Source organism: Rhinolophus sinicus, linkage group LG06 (genome assembly GCF_036562045.2).
Source record: "Rhinolophus sinicus isolate RSC01 linkage group LG06, ASM3656204v1, whole genome shotgun sequence".
Taxonomy (NCBI): Eukaryota; Metazoa; Chordata; class Mammalia; order Chiroptera; family Rhinolophidae; genus Rhinolophus; species Rhinolophus sinicus.
The window spans coordinates 80,836,601-80,858,883 of NC_133756.1; the positions used below are offsets into that span (position 1 = coordinate 80,836,601).

General features: G+C 45.9%; 1 protein-coding gene across 4 annotated transcripts; it reads left to right on the forward strand.

The window, feature by feature from the left end:
- Nucleotides 1-11,646, forward strand: HYOU1 (hypoxia up-regulated 1). 4 transcript variants are annotated; one of them, XM_019716327.2, is made up of 26 exons: nucleotides 1-87; nucleotides 1,045-1,142; nucleotides 1,386-1,479; nucleotides 1,658-1,736; nucleotides 1,889-2,043; nucleotides 2,131-2,207; nucleotides 2,508-2,689; nucleotides 2,909-3,024; nucleotides 4,122-4,314; nucleotides 4,525-4,659; nucleotides 4,819-4,901; nucleotides 5,011-5,143; nucleotides 5,317-5,504; nucleotides 5,835-5,973; nucleotides 6,532-6,592; nucleotides 6,797-6,876; nucleotides 7,271-7,456; nucleotides 7,602-7,774; nucleotides 7,906-7,993; nucleotides 8,094-8,216; nucleotides 8,383-8,516; nucleotides 8,652-8,736; nucleotides 9,373-9,607; nucleotides 9,702-9,749; nucleotides 10,023-10,073; nucleotides 10,200-11,646. In XM_019716327.2, exons 2-26 carry the CDS (start codon nucleotides 1,052-1,054, stop codon nucleotides 10,259-10,261), a joined length of 2,991 nt encoding a protein of 996 aa, XP_019571886.2. In that variant the 5' UTR covers nucleotides 1-87; nucleotides 1,045-1,051; the 3' UTR covers nucleotides 10,262-11,646. The 4 variants fall into 4 exon arrangements, with proteins under 4 accessions (XP_019571886.2, XP_019571885.2, XP_019571884.2 ...); XM_019716326.2 differs by lacking the exon at nucleotides 1-87 and adding an exon at nucleotides 88-225; XM_019716325.2 differs by lacking the exon at nucleotides 1-87 and adding an exon at nucleotides 106-274.
- The last annotated feature ends 10,637 nt before the right edge of the window (nucleotides 11,647-22,283 follow it).

The window sequence follows — 22,283 nt, forward strand, 5'->3', positions numbered from 1 at the left end:
TGCGCACGGCGCAGGGCCGGACAGCGGAGGCTCCAATGAGAGCGCGCCGCGTCCGGGGCCGGCTAGTGCGCTAGAAGCTTCTGAGAGGTTGGTGGCTAATGTAACAGTTTGCAAACCGAGGGGAGTTGTGAAGGGCGCCGGCTGGCGGGGCGCGCTGTAGGCTTCGTGGTTACGTCGGCTGCCGCGTTTGTCCCAGAGCTGGGGCCACGGGAGCGGAGGCAAGAGGTAGAGGGAGTGGAGACGGCGAGGGGGTCGGCCACCCCTCCTGGAGGAGGTAGCGTGCTAGTTCTGGGGGCGGGTCGGTAGCGAGAGAGGGCCGCACGGGCCACCCGGGCGCTTGGTCCCACAGCTTGGTCCTGGGTCGCCCCCACGCCATAGGAGTGGGCCGGGTCACGTTTCCGGGGGAAGCCGTCGCCGTCGTCAGGTGAGGCTTAGATGAACTCCGGGCACTCGGTACTCTCCAGGCGAGAACCTTACGTTTTGGGCACAGCGTCTATTTATTTAGGCAGCGGGGCCGGGAAGTGGGATGCAGAAGGGGAGCGGGAAGGACAATCCAAAGGGATTTCTAGGAGGAGACGGGCCCTTTTTCCATCCCGGCTTCCCCCGACGTCATCACCTCTCAGTTCCCGTCCAGGCCCTGCCTGGCTTTTCGCGCCGGCGGGGGAGCTCCAGGTGTGGGGAGGTAGTTGAGCCCTGGGCGGGGATCCCTGGCCGCACCCAGGTGTCTGCCAGGACCAGTGCTAGGGTGCGCTCTTCACTGCCTATGCAGTAGGAAGGTTCTGGTCCCCTCCTCCTGTCCAGTTATCTTCCCTGGTTAGAGATGTGGTGGATGGAGCCCAGGACCCATGCTATTTCACCTGGGCCTTTGTATGGGGACATCTGTGTGCTTGGGCCTTGTCAGGAGGGAAGGGAAAGGATATAGGATGCTCTGCCCTGGGTGGAAATGGAGTAGGTGTGAATTTTAAAGCTTCCCTGTTCTGGGATGAGGTTCTGTCTCTTTCACTCAGGGCATCCTGTTACAAGTGTTGTTTTTCTTCTCCCCAGGGGCACAATGGCAGCCAGTGTCAGGAGGCAGAGGCTGAGGAGGCTAGCCCGTTGGGCTTTGATGGCTGTGCTCTTGGCAGACCTGTTGGCACTAAGTGGTGTGTACCCCAGCAGAGCGATGAAAGGAGGAATAAATGAGTGAATGATGAATAATACATGGTGGGAAGGGGCAATGAGGCTCTTGGTCAGAAATCTCTGGACTCTTGAGTAGCGGGACCCAGGCATTTTGTTTATGTCTTTTGCTATCTTACCTTCTCCATGGGAAACAGTGTTCTCTGATTAGAGGAGCCTCAGGAAGGCGGGGGAAGAGGGGCTAATTGACAAATCTGTTTCCCCTTCAGACACGCTGGCAGTGATGTCTGTCGACCTGGGCAGCGAGTCCATGAAGGTGGCCATCGTCAAACCTGGAGTGCCCATGGAAATTGTCTTGAACAAGTGAGGGCAGCCCCAGTACCAAGGGTGGGGAAAGAGGGAGTCTGGGCTCCAAGCCACTGTGTGTTCTTTGAAGTGCCCACAATAGACTTTAGTGTCTGGGTGATTGTATGTGGGATGTTGAGGCTCCTCGGTCCACACTCTGCTATAGGCACCTGGGCCCAATGTCTCTTGTCCTCAGGGAATCCCGGCGGAAAACCCCAGTGACTGTGACCCTGAAAGAAAATGAAAGATTCTTTGGAGACAGTGCAGCAAGCATGGTGAGCCAGCAGCCCACCCCCTTCCCAGAAGCTCTGAGCAGAGAGGAGGTAACAGACCCCAGAGTCTGTTCCCTTATCGATCTCTGATGTAAGAGGTAGGTGATGGTGGGCTTCGGAGCCTAATACTCTGTTTCTTTTTTCTCTCCTCTCAGGCCATCAAGAATCCAAAGGCTACGTTGCGTTACTTCCAGCAGCTCCTGGGAAAGCAGGAGGATAATCCCCACGTGGCCCTTTACAGAGTCCGTTTCCCAGAGCATGAGTTAGGCTTCGACCCACAGAGACAGACTGTGTACTTCCAAATCAGTCCGTGAGTGCTCTGCTGGGGAAGTGGCCTTGCCTTAATGCCTGGCTTTCCTTGCCTCTAACTACTCCATCTCCCCCACCCCCACTCCAGGCAGCTGCAGTTCTCACCTGAGGAGGTACTGGGCATGGTTCTCAATTACTCCCGTTCCCTGGCTGAAGATTTTGCAGGTGAGAGGACAAGGTGGGGGCCAGTGGAGGCCAGGTTCCTTAGGGTCTGAAATGGGGGCAATTCTGCCTCCCAGGGAATATCTGGCAGTGTCTGAAGACATTTTTGGTTGTCAGAACTGGGGAGTTGCTCTTGGCATTTATTGAATAGAGGCTAGGGGATGCTTCCAAATATCCTACAAGGCACAGGAGAGCCCCCACAACAAAGAATTATCTGGCCCAAAGTGTCAATAGTGCCAAGACTGGGAAACTCATCTAAGGTGTGGTGCGCTGGTGGGAGCCCTGTTCTGTTGTCCTCTGTAGAGCAGCCTATCAAGGATGCAGTGATCACTGTGCCAGCCTTCTTCAATCAGGCTGAGCGCCGAGCTGTGCTGCAGGCTGCTCACATGGCTGGCCTCAAAGTGCTGCAGCTCATCAATGACAACACTGCCACTGCCCTCAGCTATGGTGTCTTCCGCCGGAAAGATATCAATACTACTGCTCAGGTGAGCCAGGGAGGAACTTCTGACTAGACTTGCAGGGTGGCTTGTTCTGAGGATGGAGGCCACTTGGCTTGTTTTGCATCTTGTTGGGATAGACAGCCTCCTTTCAGCCTCACTGGAGTTGCTAGGCTTTCATAGAGAGTTGGTGCAATCCCTTGAAAGCAGGCAGGCACCCTGGAGTTGGATAAGGTTCCTGTGATACTTGCATTGGTGTGTCTACAGAATATCATGTTCTATGACATGGGCTCAGGCAGCACTGTGTGCACCATCGTGACCTACCAGACTGTGAAGACTAAGGAGGCAGGGATGCAGCCACAGCTACAAATCCGGGGAGTGGGGTAAGTGGGTGCTGGGAGGAAGGCTGCTTGCTAAGAGACCCTCGGGTCAGGGGTACCTTCTTGGAGGGGCAACTGCCTCACTTTCCTGCTCTCTGCAGGAGTGCTCTCCTGGTTAAAGCATCAATGATTGTGGGGTTCCTCTCCCAAAGAACAAGGGGAAGATGGAGATGGGGAAGGACAGATTGAAAGGCAGGGAATTTACTGAATTTCTTCTAAGAAAATCCACCAGGCTATCAGCCCTATATAGGATGTCAGATTCGATCTTTTTATCACTCTTGTCATTTCCAATTTCCTTAAATAACCTCATCTTGTTTTATTTCTTGAGCTCATTCTTTTCCATCCATCTCTACCACTACCACTCTAGCTCAAGCCACCATTGCCTCTTACCTGCAGAATTCCAAGGATCGCCTGCTTCCAGTGTGGGCTCCCTCCCGTTCTTTTTCCACATTGCAGCCAGAGGGTTCCTTTCAAAATACCAACCTGATTATAGTCTGTTTCTTTAAAAACCCTTCAGTGGCTCCAAACCTTTATCTCGGACTATGAGGCTGTGCCTATGTGCTTGTCTCTAACTCTGAGCCTCTTGTTGTTTGAGCTTCAACATACCTGTTCTCCTTTGGAACTTAACATACTCTCTCCCATCTCAGGGTCTTTATGCATATTGTTTCCTCTGTCTAGAATGTTCTTTCCACTTCACCTAGTTAACTCCCACTCACCCTTTAGGTTTCAGCTCAAGCATCTCTTCTTCACAAAACATTCCCTGACATCTCTTAAGTAGCTGAAATTTCCCATGTATAGGTTCTAATAACATTGTCTGCCTCTCCTTTATAACACATGGGGTGATTAAAGTTTTACGTTTATATGATTCTTTGATTGCTGGAATGTAAATTCCTTGGGAGCAGGAATCCTGTCTTTTTTTTTCTTCTCATAACTGTATCCCCAGAGACAAATAACATTGATACCCAGTAATTACGGTTGAATGAGTGGATGGGTGAATTGTACCTGTGAGGCATTGCCATGTAGGATGAGAATCAGGTTCCTGTACAGATGAAGAGACCCCATGTGTTCTTCATACTTGTCCCTGTTCCCTTTCTGAATAGGTTTGACCGCACCCTGGGGGGCCTAGAGATGGAGCTCCGGCTGCGTGAGCACCTGGCTGGGCTTTTCAATGAGCAGCGCAAGGGCCAGAAAGCAAAGGACGTGCGGGAGAACCCCCGTGCCATGGCCAAGTTGCTACGTGAGGCTAATCGACTGAAAACTGTTCTGAGCGCCAATGTTGACCACATGGCACAGGTGTCCACAGATAGCTGGTTGAGGGCAGTATTCCCCACCTAGAGGGTAGAGGACCTCACTATCCTGAGCTAGGCTACTTGTGCCTGGTGTGGTCCATCCCTTCTTCCCATGCCTTCTGCCATCCTCCTAAAGTCCTGCTCCCTTGGTTTCTGACTGCTCACTCAGAAAGCTAGACTTGGGCAAAAACTGACACTTTTCATCCTCCCCCAGATTGAGGGCCTCATGGACGATGTGGACTTCAAGGCCAAAGTGACTCGAGTGGAGTTCGAAGAACTGTGTACAGACTTATTTGAGCGGGTGCCTGGGCCTGTGCAGCAGGCCCTCCAGAGTGCTGAAATGAATTTGGTGAGGGGGGTAGTCAGTTGCAGGTGGGCCTGGGGGAGGAGACAAGTGGGATAGAAAGGAATTAGATGGCAGGAGAAGGGAGCAGAAACGTAAGGGAAGAGTTTGTGTTAAGGAAGACGGTCAACTCTGTCCCATCTCACATTCTTTCTCCTTCTGCAGGATGAGATTGAGCAGGTGATCCTGGTGGGTGGGGCCACTCGGGTCCCCAAAGTTCAGGAGGTACTGCTGAAGGCTGTGCGCAAGTGAGTGTGGGGGCTAGGACTCGAGGGTTGAGCAGCTGGAGGGCTGAGGGGAGGGAGGCCAGGCTGGGAGCTACAGTATAGATGGTGCTGAAGCCTGGGACTTTGACAGGGAGGAGCTGGGGAAGAACATCAATGCAGATGAAGCAGCCGCTATGGGGGCTGTGTACCAGGCAGCTGCGCTCAGCAAAGCCTTTAAGGTGAAGCCGTTTGTAGTCCGAGACGCAGTGATCTATCCCATCCTGGTGAGTTAACCTGTCTGATCAGGTGACAAGCTCCCTTTACCTCTCCAAGTGTGATCTCCCCTTTTGTCTGCTCTAGCTTGTCCTTTGTTTTTCTGCCAATTGATATTTCCCACCCACCCTTGCCCCAGAACCTGCTTTGGTTCTCCAGTGTACCTCTTCTGTCTGCTGTGTAGGTGGAGTTCACAAGGGAGGTGGAGGAGGAACCTGGGGTTCATAGCCTGAAGCACAATAAGCGTATTCTCTTCTCCCGGATGGGGCCCTACCCTCAACGTAAAGTCATCACCTTTAACCGCTACAGCCATGATTTCAACTTTCACATCAACTATGGTGACCTCAGCTTCCTGGGGCCTGAGGATCTTCGGTGAGGGGGTGGGGTGGGGCAGGATGGGAGCTCCAGGGAGGGAGAACTTGAGGCCTACAGGGTTAAGGAGGAGGGTCAACTGTGTGCTGTCCCATCTCACATTCTTTTTTCCTCTACAGGATAAGATTGAGCAGGTGATCCTGGTGGGTGGGGCTACAGAGGAAGCAGGCTGTGGGGTTGGGGTTGCATTGAGTTTCTTCTCCAGAGGGTGCTCCCCTCCTGAGTGTGTCCTCAGGGAGGGCCGCGATGTCTCATGCCAGGAGGCTGTGTAGTCTAGAGCTGGGGGCAAGTTGGGTGGGTTCCCCTGAACTGCTCTTTCCTCCCAACCAGGGTATTTGGCTCCCAGAATCTGACCACAGTGAAGCTAAAAGGTGTGGGTGAGAGCTTCAAGAAGTATCCCGACTACGAGTCCAAGGGCATCAAGGCTCACTTCCACCTGGATGAGAGTGGTGTGCTCAGCCTCGTCAGGGTGAGCGCAGAGGGAGAACCTGTGTGCTGGGCAAGGGCCCAGGCCCCACCAGCTTTTCCCAAAGCAGTTCTACATGGTATTAGAATATGAGAAATGAGAAGGGTTTGGGGGTGAGATATATCTTGACTCTAAATGAAGCTAACCAGGGATTTGGTGTGGGCCTTCTTACAGCCTGTAAATGCCTATGGACATTGTAAATTTCAGGATCTCTACAATGGCTGAGGAACCCAGTTTCGAAGAACAATTCTGAGGGTTAATATCTCTTAGAACATACTATGGGAAATAATAGCCCATCTTGCTGAGTGGAGATGTGCAGCACTCTGGGACAAAATAAAAGCTGTGATCCTGTCCTCAGAGGGGTCATAGTCAAAGGGGGGCAGGGTGACTTGATCCAAGAGGAGTTAGAAGAAGGCAGGCGATATGCCAGGAGGCGAGAGAATAGGCCAGCACAGCTAGGAATCATGGATGTGCATAAGTGGATCCCAACCATGGCTGAAGGTTTGTGGAGAAACGGTGGGTTCACATGCACGTTTCTTCATCTTGAACCCCTGTTTTCAGGTGGAGTCTGTGTTTGAGACACTAGTGGAGGACAACCCAGAAGAAGAATCAACTCTGACCAGTAAGATTCACGCACGTGTGTGTGTGTGTGTGTGTGTGTGTGTGTGTGTGTGTGTGTGTGTATGCGAGGGGTGGGGGAGGACAGGGAGAGAGAAGAAGGATATACTTGTGTGCATTTCGGGGAGGCAGCAGGCCTTGCCCTTGGGTTAGGAGATAGAGTCACTGCTGTGATATCCTTTGAGTCTTTGGGCTTTCTTCCCCCTAGAACTGGGCAACACCATCTCCAGCCTGTTTGGAGGTGGCACCACATCAGATACCAAAGAAAATGGTACGGACACTGTCCAGGTAAGGCCAGGGTGGAGCCAGGAAAGCAGGTGGAGCCAGGAAAGATGCTGTGGGTGCAAGGAGTTGGGACGGGCATCCCAGCTCCCTAGGATTTAATAGCTCTCCCCTTCCTCTCAGCTCATGCTGAGTAACCATAAAACCTTCCTCTGCACTCTGAGCTGTCCCTGTGCACAAGGTCCAAGGCCCATTTCCCTCATTTCCAGATCTTTCTCCTTTGTCTAACTAGACTGCTGCAGTCCAGATGGCCCACTGCCCATTTCCATATAGTTGTCGTCTGTCTATTCCCAAGCTGTGAGTCCCTTTAAAGCAGAGCCAGGCGACCTGGCATTGCTGAGCTGGTTCTGCTTCGTAGGTCCTGACTGTCTTCTGTGGTGTGTTTGTGATTGTGTCCCAGGAGGAAGAAGAAAGCCCTGCCCAGGGGAGCAAGGATGAGCCTGGAGAGCAAGCGGAGCTCAAGGAGGAAGCTGAGGCCCCAGTGGAGGACACCTCTCAGCCTCCACCCCCTGAGCCTAAGGGAGATGCAGCCCCTGAGAGAGAACAGGCCACAGACAAAGAAAATGGTGAAAAGTCTGAGGCCCAGGTAAGCTGCAGGCAGAGTCAGTCCAGGCTGGCCCCAGAGGCTGAGGGAGCAGATGCCTGTCTTGTTTTTCATTTCCTCGAGCCCTGCCAGTGGAGAATAGAAGGGCCTAAGCTTTTCCTGATATCCTTATCTTTTTCCCCCATAGAAGCCAAGTGAGAAGGGGGAGACAGGGTCTGAGGGTATCTCTCCAGCCCTGGAGGAAGAAAAGAAGCAGAACCTGGCCCGGAAGCAGAGAATGGTAGAGGAGATTGGGGTGGAGCTGGTTGTTCTAGACCTACCTGACTTGTCCGAGGATGAGCTGGCCCGTTCAGCACAGAAGTGAGTAAAGACTGCACGTGTGTGTGTGGTGGCCATGGTGTGCAGTGGTGCCTCTGGGAGGGAGAGCTCTCTGAACAGGGCCTGAGTTCAGCACAGCCTCTCCCTCATGCCTATCTCCTTTTGTCCCACAGACTTCAGGATTTAACAGTCCGAGACCTAGAGAAGCAGGAACGGGAGAAAGCTGCCAACAGCTTGGAAGCTTTCATCTTTGAGACCCAGGTTAGTAGGCTGGGCGGCGCACTTGCTCCAGGGCCTGTATCGGGGAGGCTCTGGCTCTCAGGAGCTCACTGCATGCTTGCACTTGTATGCACCTCTCTAGGACAAGCTGTACCAGCCTGAATACCAGGAAGTGTCCACCGAGGAACAGCGTGAAGAGATCTCTGGGAGACTCAGCGCTGCTTCCACCTGGCTGGAGGATGAAGGCTTTGGGGCCACCACAGTGGTGAGGGGCCTCCCAGGACATGGCGGGTAGGATGGGAGCTTTCTCCAGGATCGGAGAAAATGAGAAGAGCTGGGGTGTAAGACTATAAAGAAGGCTAGAGGGCTGGCTCCAGGGCTCCCCTGTTATCCTTTCAACCCCTCTACCCACTCCTACCCCCATACATCAGATGTTGAAGGAGAAGCTGGCTGAGCTGAGGAAGCTGTGCCAAGCGTTGTTTTTTCGGGTGGAAGAGCGTAAGAAGTGGCCTGAACGGCTATCAGCCCTTGATAATCTCCTCAACCATTCCAGCATGTTTCTCAAGTGAGCAGCCCCTTTGCCCTTTCTTCCTAATGCAGTCCTGCCAAGCTCACCGAGTCTCCTCATCAGCTTCCCATTCCCCACACCCACACCCCATTCCCCACTTCCTTCTGTGATTGTCTCCCCTCTGGCTTCCAGGGGGGCCCGGCTTATCCCAGAAATGGACCAGATCTTCACCGAGGTGGAGATGACGACGTTAGAGAAAGTCATCAATGAGACCTGGGTAATCCCTGTGTAAATACTTAACTGGCAAAGTGTGCCATTCTAGGCAGCACAGGAGGTGCAGAGCAGTGGAGACTCAGCAGCCCCTTCCTCCGGGCTTAGCAGCTAATTGGGAAGGCGAGAAAAGATGTTTGCGTTTGAGACCATGTCTGATTAGCCCCAAACGAGGATCAGAGCCCTGAGTGGTCAGGTTGGAGGAGCAACAGAGCTCATCCCTCGAGGATTAGAGAAAACGGCTTTGAGGAGCTGGGGCTTGAGCTGGACTCAGAAAGTGGGCCAGGTTTGGACAGGTGAGAATGATTTTCATGTGAAGCAGAAACCATTTTGGATATGTGGGGACTTTTTGATCCAGAGCTCAGAAGTGAAAAGACTAGAAGGGAGTAATGAGGAGGTTCAGCTGTACTTAGTACAAATAGGATGTAAGCCAGAAACATGTAGTTTGAGACTTCCTTGCGGAGAGCCTCAAATGCCGTTCTGAGGAGTCCTCTTAACCCTGTGGGACTGACGGCCAGAGGTGGCAGAGTGATTTGAGGTCCGACAGAAGAGCCTGAGGCTGGTTGTGGGTTTGTTTCATCTGGAACAGAGATGTCTGCTCTCTCCATGGTTAGCTCTGATCCTGTTCTGGCCTTACCCACAGGCGTGGAAAAATACAACGATGGCCGAGCAGGCCAAGCTTCCTGCCACAGAGAGGCCTGTGCTGCTCTCAAAAGACATTGAGGCCAAGATGATGGCGCTGGACCGTGAGGTGCAGTATCTGCTCAATAAGGCCAAGTTTACCAAGCCACGGCCCCGGCCCAAGGACAAGAATGGGACCCGGGCAGAACCCCCACTCAATGCCAGTGCCCATGGAGAGAAGGTCATCCGTCCACCAGGTGAGCGCAAGGTGCCTGGTTCCAGATACTACTGGGCAGAAAGAAAGTCTCCTTTCCCTCCTGGGACTACATTTTACTCCTGGTTTCCCTCCAGGCCAGACTGAAGATACACAGCCCATTTCAGAACCTGAGAAAGCGACTCGTGAGTTGGGGGATCTGGGAATAGGGACGTCGCGTAGCCCAGGGGTTGGCAAACTGGCAGGCACATCCTGTTTCTGAACAGCCCATGAGCTAGCTACGAATGATATTTACATTTTTAGGTTATTAAAAAAACAAGAATATGCAAAGAGACTGAGTATGGCCAACAAATACTAAAATATTTACTATCTGGCTCTTTACAGAAAAAGTTTGCCAACCTCTCCTTTAGCCCCTTCCCCCTTTCTGCAGACACTAAACTATTCCTTCCCAAAAGCAGGATCTGAACCAGCAGACTCGGAACCTCTGGAGTTAGAAGGTGCTGGAGCAGGTGAGGGTGGAACTGGGAGTATGCCAGGAAGCCTGGTGGTTTCTGGGGAAAATATATGCTCAGGACCAGGGCCAGTTACCTCCATTTCACCTGCTGTCATTCCTTTGTCTCCCCAACTCCCAACAGAATCTGAACAGAAGGAGCAGCCAACAGAACAGAAGCGAACTTTGAAGAATGATGAACTATAACCCCCTCCTTCCAGTTCCCCAATCATCCCCACCCCCTTCTCCTACCATCTCTATTTATTAAACATTGAGGGTTGGGGGGAGGGGTTGGTCGTGCCCTCAGAGGCTTAAGTTCCTTTTCTCTCACCTGTGATTGGAGGTGCATAGAAGGGGAAGGAAGGGACAACTCACCAGTCCTTCCAGAGTAGTTCTGTGGTTAAAACTGAAATTGTTCTATTCCCCAACCCCACCCCCGGTTCCCTACCTATCCAGGTCCAAATTTGGGAAAAATCACTATTATGTCTTAATTCGTTGCCTGTGGGTAGGTGAGAGAATGCCTGTCAGTGGTTAGCAGGCCTGTTAGTGGGAAGAATATCCTGGATTATTAGAGTCTCCAGTCTTCGATCATCCTCATTTCTTTCGTCTTCTACCACGAAATCAGTGTCACACAAGGGCCAGTGTCTACAGAGCCTTGGTTACCAGGTTTGGTTTCTGAGTGCCTGTCTATGCTCTTTTCTCCTCCAAGTTCTTTTTCCCTGAAAAAAACTGCCATCCCCATTGACTCTTTTTCCTGTGGGTTTCCTTGGCTTCCTGTTGCAAATCAGGCTGTCTCTTGCCTAACGCCCTTACATCTGGACTGGCTGAAGTAAATCTAGGTCTATTCCCACATGCACGTATGACCCCTAGTGGCCAGAGTAAACGGAGAAAGTGAAGAAGGGAAACCAGCCACTTCTCCAGGGCATGAGCTGTGTGAAAACCATGTAGCTCCCACCTGTGGACTCTTGGGCCCAGGATTGCCGTGCGGAGTGACCTGGCGTGGGATGCCAGCATCCTGCAAGCACAGTCATTTTCCCAGTATCCTGGTACTCTGTCCCTTTGACTATCTGCCCCCCTTTCTTTCCTGCTATTCTGCCCTCCCAGTCATAGCCTTTCCTTCACTCCCTCGGCTGCCAAAATGTGCTTTCTACTGTGCGCCCCTATCCTAAGACTCTGGGGGAAGGAAACATGGTGTGAATGTAAAAATGGCACCTTGCTCTCCTTGAGGCAGGCTTTGTGGGTGAAGGAAGAGGCTGGCTTTCTTTTGTGTATTGCTCTGCTAGGATGGGGGCCCTTTACCCACCATGCTGATGTTGGGGAGCCAGTCCTTCAGTATTCTGTCTGTAACAGGAGCTAGGGCTGCCACCCCAGTTCCCAGGGCAAAGGGGAGCCTAGTTGTGTCTCTTTTATTCCTTTTTTTTTTTTTTTTTTTTTTGCCACATTGGCAGAAATGAAACCTAAGGGTCCCACCCTGTCCTTTATGTTTTAGTTCTTTCACTAGCAGTTAAGGCTGGTTGGACAGGTTTGAATCAAATTATACTTTGCTCCATTGTTAATTGAGAAACTGTTTCAATAAAATATTATTTTCTACAGTTTTTGTGTTGTGGTTTTAAAAATTGTGTTTATTTTCTGACTAAATAATGGATGTTTATTGTAGAAAATTTGGAAGATAGAAGTTTGAATAATAATTAAAGTTACCTATAATACTATCACCAAAACATTATTAACATTTGGACTTAGTTGAGATTCATGTATGGAAGTTTTTTTCATGAAAACGAAATGGTTTTTTTTCACCTGACATTATTTGGACCCCTATGTTATTTTTACTTAACTTCCATTTCTAAGGTAACAACCCCATTTTACAAAATAAGAAATCGACAGTCCGTAAGAGGTTCAATATTTTGTCCAAGGGGTTAGAGATGTTAAGTGCCTAAGCTAGATGTGATCTTAATAACTCTGACCCATTAGCTTTTGCTGTTACTACTCTGTCACAAGAATGTGTTGCTAGAAATTCACCATTCATAGACAATTTGGATTGTGTCAGTGTGATGGAGCCATATTTTACCAAAAAAAGATAACTAGTCATTAATCATTTACCTATCTAAGTTGAACAATGGCTATGGAGTTTATATTTTTCTCTAAAGGTTGAACAGTTCAGACAAGTTTTGAACCTGGATGTCTTTTTTTAATAGACTATTTTTTAGAATAGTTTTAGGTTCACAGCAAAATTGAGCAGATAGTACAGAGAGTTCCCGTGTGCCCTCTGGCCTTATACACGCACAGCCTCCAGCTATCAATATCCCACACCAGAGTGGGACGTTTGTTACAAATGATGAACCTATGCATCATTATCACCCAAAGTCCATAGATTACATTAGGGCTCACTCGGCGTTGTGCATTCTTTGGGTTTGGACAATGACATGTACCCACCATTATAGTATCATGCAGAGTAGTTTCACTGCCCTGAAAATCCTCTGTGCTCTGCCTCCTTCCCTCTAACCCCTGGCAACCACAGGTCTTTTTACTGTCTCCATAGTTTTGCCTTTTTCAGAATATCAGAGTTAGAATCATACAGTACGCAGCCTTTTCATATTGGCTTCTTGCACTTAGTAATATGCAGTTAAATTTCCTCCATGTCTTTTCATGGCCTGATAGCACATTTCTTTTATTACTGAATAATCCATTGTCTGGATGTGTCACAGTTTATCCATTCACCTACTGAAGGACATCTTGTGTTGCTTTTCTAAGTTTCAGCAATTGTGAATAAAGCTGCTGTAAATAAAGATCCACGTTCAGGTTTTAAGTTTTCAACTTATTTGGATGGAAGTGTGTGTGTGTGTGTGTGTGTGTGTGTGTGTGTATTTGAAGTTAATACCATAGGCGTGCCATTAGCAATTCTTGAATGTAAAAATAACTGAGCTTTTTAATAGAGATTATCTTTAAAGGGTTGATTTTGATTCTTCTAGTTTCTATCATCAGGTGGGCATTACTAACTTTGCGATAACACCGAGTAGATATACCACAGTTTATTTAATCTTTCCTCTGTTACTACACATCTAGGATGTTTTCTGCTTTTCAGAATTAGAAACAACAGTGGCTACCTTTGGGCATAAGATTGTTTCATGATCTCTTAGGTTACATTACAAGGTAGCAATATTTAATACCGTGGTTGTCAATCAGGCAATTTTACTAGGGGATATTTGACAATGTCTGGAGACGTTTTGGCAGTCATAATTGGTGGGTGGGAAGAGGGGGGTTACTGGTATCTAGTGGATAGATGGCAAGGATGCTGCTAAACATCCTACAGAACATTCTCCAGGATACACGATATTTTGGGCCACAAAACAAGTCTTAATAAACTTTAATAGACTGAAATCTTGCAAAGCATCTTCACTGACAGTGGAATGAAGCCAGAAACCAATAGAAGGGAAACTGGAAAATTCACAAATATGTGGAAATTAAACAATATACTCTTAAATATCCAATGGATCAAAGAAGAAATCACAAGGGAAATTAGAAAATACTTTGAGACAAATGAAAATAAAAACAAAAAGATCAGGGGTTGGGGGCCGGCCCGGTGGCTCAGGCGGTTAGCGCTCCATGCTCCTAACTTCGAAGGCTGCCGGTTCGATTCCCACATGGGCCAGTAGGCTCTCAACCGCAAAGTTGCCAGTTCAATTCCTCGAGTCCCGCAAGGGATGGTGGGCTCCGCCCCCTGCAACTAAAATTGAACACAGCACCTTGAGCTGAGCTGCCCCTGAACTCCCGGATGGCTCAGTTGGTTGGAGTGCGTCCTCTCAACCACAAGGTTGCCAGTTCGATTCCTTGACTCCCACAAGGGATGGTGGGTTGCACCCCCTTTGACTCCCACAAGGGATGGTGGGCTGTGCCCCCTGCAACTAGCAACAGCAACTGGGCCTGGAGCTGAGCTGCGCCCTCCACAACTAAGACTGAAAGGACAACAACTTGAAGCTGAACGGCACCCTCAATAACTAAGATTGAAAGGACAACAACTTGACTTGGAAAAAAGTCCTGGAAGTACACACTGTTCCCCAATAAAGTCCTGTTCCCCTTCCCCAATAAGATCTTTAAAAAAAAAAAAGATCAGGGGTTGGGGAGGAGGGAGGGATGAATTAGCTAGGACAGGGGGTTTTCAGATCAGTGAAACTGCTCTGTATGGTACTATAATGGTGGTACATGTCATACATTTGTCAAAACCAAAAAATGTACAACACCAAGAGTGAGCCCTAATTTAAATTGTAGATTTTGGATGATAATGATGTGTCAATGTAGGTTCACTAATTGTAACAACTATACCATGCTGGTGGGGGATGTTGGTAGTGGGGAAGTCAGTGCATATGTGAGGCCAGGGGATATATGGGAACTCTGTACTTTCCACTCAATTTTTCTGTGAACAAAAAACTGCTGGGGGACCGGCCCAGTGGCTCAGATGGTTGGAGCACCATGCCCCTAACGCCGAGGTCGCCGGTTCGATTCCCATACGGGCCAGTGAGCTGCACCCTCTACTGCTAAGACTGTGAACAACTGCTCTCCCTGGAGCTGGGCTGCTGTGAGCAGCTGGAGGTCTGTGTAAGCTGCTGTGAGGAGGTGCCACGGGCTACCAACTGCTCAGCCGGGGGCGGGGGGGGGACACACGCAAGGCTCATAATACCAGCATGGGTCAGGGAGCTGTGTCCTACATAACTAGACTGAGAAACAATGGTTTGAACCAGAGTGGGGGGGGAGGGGCGGGGGAGGCAGAAGAAGGGGGGGGACAACTGCTGTAATAAATAAAATCTATTAAACACACATGCACAAACACACAACCTAATCAAAACTTGTAAGATTCAGTGAAAACTTCACAGAGGGAAATTTATAGCAGTAAGTACATGCCTACATATAAATATATGCCTACGTATAAAAAGAAGAAATATCTCAAATCAACAATCTAACTTCCCATCTTAACATAGAAAAACGAAAGCAAACTACACCCAAATGAAGGAAATAAAGAAGATTAAAGCAGTTAAACAAAATAGAAAAAAAATGAGAAAAACCAATGAAACAAAAATTAGTTCTTTGAAAAGATTGACAAATCTTTAAGATAAACTGACTAAAATAGAAAAAAGAGAGAGAAAATTCTCAAATTACTAAAATCAGAAATGAAAGGGGATATCACTGCTAACTTTACAAAAACAAAACAGATTGTAAGAGAATACCATGAATAACTGTAGGCCAACGAAGTGGATAATCTAGATGAAATGGACAAATTACTAGAAACACATAAACTACCAAAACTAACTCAAGAAGAAATAAAAAATCTTAATAGACCTATAAGGCATAAGGAGATTGAATCAGTAATCAAAAACCTACAACAAAGAAAACTTCGAGACCAGATGGTTTCACTGATGAATTCTATCAAACACTTAAAGAAGAATTAACACCAATCTTTCTCAGACTCTTCCCAAAAATTGAACAGGAGGGAACACTTCCTATCTCATTTTGTGAGGCAAGCACTAGACTGATACAGAAACCAGAACAGGCACAACAAGATGAGGAAGCTATAGATAAAAAACCCTTATGAATAAAAAGGCAAAAATCCTAAAAATAATAAGTAAATAAATAATAAATCTAGCAAACTGAATTAAGCAGCATATTAAAAGAATTGTATACTAAAACCAAATGAGACTTGTCCCAGGAATGCAAAGGTGGTTTAATATATGAAAATCAGTCAATGTAATACACCATGTTAATAAGATGAAGGAAAAAACAATGATCATCTCAATTGATGCAGAAAACGTATTTGACAAAAATCTATCATTCTTACATGATAAAATCTCTTAAAAATAGAAAATTATCTCAACTTGATGAAGCTCATATATGAAAAACCCACAGCAAACATCGTACTCAATGATAAAAGACTGAAAGCTTTTTCTCTAAGATCAGGAATAAGACAGGATGTTCACTTTTACCACTTCTATTTAACATGGCACTAAAAATTGTAGTCAGAGCAATTAGGCAAGAAAAGAAATAAAAGGCAGCCAAATTTAAAAGGATGGAATAAAACTATCTCTGTTTGCAGATGACTTGATCTTATATGTAGAAACCCAAAAGAATCCTGAGAAAATCTATTAGAGCTAATAAAAATTCAACAAAATTGCAAGATACAAAATCAACACTCAAGGATCAGTTGTATTTCTATATACTGACAATGAACAAACCAAAAAGGAAATTAGCAAAAAAATTTCATTTACAATAACATCAAGAAAAATACAATACTTAGGAAATAAATTAACCAAGGAAACACAAGATTTATGCACTGAAAACTACAAAACACTGCTGAAGGAAATTGAAGAAGACCTAAATAAATAGAAAGACATCCATGTTCATGGATTGGAAGACTTACTATTGCTAAAATGATAATACTCCCCAAATTGACCTATCAAAGGCCATCAGATTTCTTTGCAGAAATTGATAATATGATCTTAAAATTCATGTGGCAATCCAAGGAACTAAAATAGCCAAAACAGTCTTGAAAAATAATAAAACTGGAGCACCCACACGTCCCAGGTTTAAAACTTTCTGCAAAGCTACAGTAGCCAAAACAGTGTAGTACTGGTATATGGATACACATATAGACCAATGGAATAGAATTGAGAGTCCAGAAATAAACCTTCACATATACAGTCAATTAAGTTTTGACAAGGGTGTCAAGAGCATTCAAAAGGAGAACAGTCAGTTTCTTCAACAAATGGTGCTGGGAAACTGGATATCCACATGCAAAAGAATAAAATTGGAACATAACTTTATGCCATGTACAAAAATTAACCCAAAACTGATCAAACACCTAAAATTAAGAGCTAAAACTGTAAAACACAAAGAGGAAAACAGAGAGATTTGGACTTGGGCGATAGTTTCATAAATATGTCACCAACAACATAAGCAATACAGAAAAATAGATAAATTGGACTTTATCAAAATTAAAAACTTTTGGGTATCAAAGGACATTATCAAGAGAGTAAAAAGGAAACCCACAGAATGGGAGAAAATATTTGCAAATCATATATCTAATAAAAGTTAAGTACCCAGGCTATATAAAGAACATCTACAACTCAACTGCAACAAGAAAAAAAACAATCCAACTTAAAAATGGGCAAATGATTTGAATACACATTTCTTCAAAGATATACAGATGTCAATACACACATGAAAACATGCTCAACTTCATTATCCTTCAGGGAAACGTGAATCAAAACCACAGTGAGATACCAATAACACCTACTAGAGATGTAAGATGACTATAATAAGAATTAAGAAGAAAAATAACTCGTATTGATGAGGCTGTGGAGAAATTAGAATCTTCACATATTGGTGGTGGAAATGTAAATGGGCAGCCTCTGTGGAAAAGTTTGTTTCTCAAAGTTAAACCAGAAATTCCACTCCTAGATATACATCAAAAAATTTTTTTGAAAAGAATAACAAGAATTTGTTTGCACAAAAACCTAAAAAGTTGAAAACAGGAACTCAAACAGATACTTGTATTCATATGCAGATGTTCATAACAGCAATATGCACAATAGCCAAAATGTGGAAAAGCCCACGTATCCATCAACAGATTAGTGAATAAACAAAATGTGGTTTACCCATATAGTGGATAATATTCAACCATGAAAAGAAACAAAGTTCTGATACATGCTACAACATAGATGAACCTTGAAAATACAAAAGAAGAGAAAGAAGCCAAGCATAAAAGTACACATATTGTATAATTCTGTTTATATGAAATGTCCAAAATAGGTAGATTCAGAGACAGAAAGTAGATTAGTGACTGTTAAGGACTAGGAGAAGAGGGGAATAGGGAGTGACTGCTAATAGATACTAGGATTCGTTTGGGTCCACGAAAATGTTCTTTTTTTTTTAAAGTTTTATTTTATTTTTTAAAGTAATTAATTTTATTTATTTATTTATTTATTTATTTATTTATTTATTTATTTATTTATTTATTGTAAGGAGGGCACAGCTCCCAATGACCCATGCGGGGGTTGAACTGGCAATCTTGCTGTTATCAGCACCACGCTCTAACCAGCAGAGCTACTCAGCCAACCCCGTGAAAATGTTCTTGAATTGGATAGCAGTGATGGTTGTACAACCCTGTGAATATACTAAAACCATTGAGTTATACATTTTAAAATGTGAATTTTATGCTATGTGACTTGTCTCAATTTTACAAGATGTATACATAGTATTCTTATTTTTAAATTTAGCTCTATGTTTAGTTATAGTCATATTATAAAAGGGGACACATATATGTGTAATTTTGCAGGGCAGAGTAGTGATTTATTTCCTATTTTTCTTAATCAGTATTTTCAACTTTTAGCTTTTCAGTGTGCCTTTGATAGACTGTATTGTAGTTTGTTTTCTATTTCATTAACTTTAGCTCTTATCTTTGTTTTCTTCTACTTTCTTTGGATTTATCCTTTTAAAAAAAAATCTTAAGTTAGACACTTAGCCTATTAATTTTTAGCCACTTTTCAAATATATGAAAGTCTGTTTGGAAATTTTGAAATTTCCAAATATCCTGTTACTGTAGCCTACAAGTTTTAATATGTAGTATTTTTATTATTTTTCAGTCGTATTAACTGATTTCCATTATGATTTCTTCTTTGAGCCACATGTTATTTCAGAGTGTGGTTTTATTTCTTTTGAACAGGTAATGCATTCAAAATTCAAAATGTACTTAAAGATGTGCAGGGCAAAATCTCCCTCCTACACTTCCTCCACCATCTCCCAGCTATCCAGTTCTCTTTTTTGAAGTAATAGTATTAGCAGTTTCTTGCTTGTCAGAAGATTGTGTTTTATTTTTGTTAACCATTCTGAGAATCTTTGTTTTTGATAGGTGAATTTAATCCATTCAACTTTATTATAATTAGTCATAGACTGTTAGACTTGTTTCACCCATCTTTTTTTTTCTTTATCATATCCAACTTTCTATTGACTATACTAATTTTTTTTTTTTTTACACGGGCCCCTGTCTCGGGGCGAACCCATTCCAGGGCTCCCTGCCCTTCACAAAGAAAAGAGAACTTTCCTTGGGGCTCCCGCCGGCTTCTCCGGGATTGGTTGCATTACCGCACTATCTAGACTAATTTTTAATAAAATGTTTTGCTGCTCATTTGAAAGCTGTTCATTCTATATTGGTTATTCTAATGGCTGCTTCTTAATTATTAAGACCCAGATTTATTTTTGTTTTTCCTCTGTCAAATCCTTAAGCATTTCAAAATTGATATTATCCTCATAATAAGGTAAATTCCTTAGTCTTAATTCCTCTAGTTACCACCCTCATGATGATATAATCTACAATTTTCTTTCTGGTTTATTATTGTATTAGTCAAGGTTCTCCAGAAAAACAGAACCAATAGGATGTAGGGTGTGTGTGTGTGTGTGTGTGTATAAAATAAGGAATTGGTTCAAATGATTATGGAGGTTTGTGAGTCCAAAATCTGCCGCGTGAGGTGGTAGGCTGGAGACCCAGGAAATGCAATAGTGCACTTTCAGTCCAAAGGCAAGTCAATGGTGATAATGAAGTATGAAGGCAGTCTGTTGGAGAATTTCCTCTTGTTTGGGGAAGAATCAGTCTTTTTGCTCCATTCAGCCTTCAACTGATTGGATGAAGCCTACCCCCATTATGAAGAGCAATCAGCTTTACCCAAAGTTCACAGATTTAAATGTTAATCTCATCCAAAAACACCCTCCAAGTTGACACATAAAATTAATCATCACAATTATGAATACGGTTTTTGTTTGTTTTGACTTGCTTTTTTAGACAAAAGTGAACTTAATTATCTTAGACTTTTTTCTTTATTTGTGTCTGATCTTTTAAGTTCTTATTTTTATTTTTTATTATTATTTTTTTCAGATATCCTTTTTTTTTTTTTTTTTTTTTTGGAGGGGAAAGGGGAACAGGACTTTATTGGGGAACAGTGTGTACTTCCAGGCCTTTTTTTTCCCCCAAGTCAAGTTGTTGTCCCTTCAATCTTAGTTGTGGAAGGTGCCGTTCAGCTTCACGTTATTGTCCTTTCTGTCTTAGTTGTGGAGGGCGCAGCTCAGCTCCAGGTCCAGTTGCCTTTGCTAGTTGCAGGGGGCGCAGCCCAACATCCCTTGTGGGAGTCTAACCGGCAACCTTGTGGTTGAGAGGATGCGCTCCAACCAACTGAGCCATCCGGGAGCTCAGCGGCAGCTCAGCTCAAGGTGCCGTGTTCATAGTTGCAGGGGGCGCTGCCCACCATCCCTTGCGGGAGTCGAGGAATTGAACTGGCAACCTTGTGGTTGAGAACCCGCGCTCCAACCAACTGAGCCATCCGGGAGGCAGCTCAGCTCAAGATGCTGTGTTCAATCTTAGTTGCAGGGGCGGAGCCCATCATCCCTTGTGAGACTCGAGGAGTTAAACCGGCAACCTTGTGGTTGAGAGCCCACTGGCCTATGTGGGAATCGAACCGGCAGCCTTTGGAGTTAGGAGCACGGAGCTCTAACTGCCTGGGCCACCGGGCCGGCCCCCCAGTAGCTTCTTTTGAATTGGCAAATGCCGTGGTGATGCAAACAACAAAATGTTAGGCTCATTTTTCTGGGCTTCTCTTCATTCTAGGATCTTGATGTCTGTGGCATATTTATCATTTAAAAAAAAAATGGCGGCAGTTCTTCATCTACAACTTTTGCAATGTGATTGTGCTGCTCCTCCCAACAGAAGTAGAGTCTACTTCCCCATCCCTTGAATCTTGGGTGGTCTTATAGTTTGCTTTGGCCAATAGAAAACAGCAGAAGCACTTCTGGAACCAAGGCCTCAGGAAGCCTGCATGGTTCAATTCTGTCTCAGACCCTTGTCTTGGGAATTGCCATGAGAACAAAGCCAAGCTGCTCTGCTGGAATATGCAAGACCACATGAAGCAGAGAGGGGTTGTTTCATCTGGGCCCATCTTAGACCAGCCAACCAGGAGCTAAACCACCTGCTGACTGCAGACCCATCAGCTGAGCCTGGCTTGGATCAGCAAAACTGTCCAGCTGACCCATGGCTTCATGAATCATAATAAAATGCTTCTTGCCGGACAACCACGATGGCGCAGTAGGTAAATGCTGTGTTTATCTTCTCTCATAACCACATCAAAATTACAACTAATCTACAAAACAACCATTACTGAGAATCACCTAAAATCAAGCTGAACTGAAACCTTTCAACTAAGGACGCATAGAAGCCACCTCCAGACTGGTAGGAGGGGCAGAGACATGGAATGGGCTGGTCCCATACCCGTGTGTGAGGGGTATTTCGGCCATGGGGATCCCCCTATCCCCCAGAGGAGCAAGAGATCGCAGCCCCACCCAGCCCTGGGTTTCAGTGCAGGGAAGAGAAGTCCCCATAATTTATGGTTGTGAAATCCAGCAGAGGGGCAGACAGGTGGCTCAGTTGGTTAGAGAGCAAGTTCTGGACAATGGGGCTGCCTGTTTGATTCCCACATGGGCCAGCGAGCTGCACCCTCTGCAACTAGAATGAAGTCAATGAGCTGCCGCTCAGCTCCCAGGTGGCGAGATGGCTCAGTTGGTTGGAGCGTGGGCTCTGAACCACAAGGTTGCTGGTTGGACTCCTCGAGTCCCGCAAGGGATGGTGGGCTGTGCCCCCTACAAATAACAATGGCAACTGGACCTGGAGCTGAGCGCCCTCCACAACTAAGATTGAAAAGACAACAACTTGACTTGGAAAAGTCCCAGAAGTACACACTATTCCCCAATAAAGTCCTGTTCCCCTTCCCCAATTAAAAAATAAAAACAAAAACAAAAAAACAGCAGAGATGTGACTGAGACTGAGTGTGGCTACACTCACAGGCACTCCTCTTAAAGAGACTGCACTCGGACTTTCCCACCAATGGAATCACATGCTCTGAGCTCCAGCTGAATCAATAGCTGGAAAGATGGCAGGGACATATGGTTGGGAATTGGGTTGTCTGGCTTTGGACGGGGGCTGGAGAGGAGGCTTTCTCCTGGACAAGTGTCCTGCAGAGTGTTACGTGGGGTCTCAGCTCCCACCCCCCACATAAGAACGCAGGATATGGTGAATCCAAAAATTAACACCCACGGAGCCATAGATAGGGGAGTCATACCAACACATTCTCGCTGGCGGCCGGGCGAGACAAAGTAGGATCCACACAATCCAGAATCCGCCATCCATTTTTCTGCCTGCCAACCA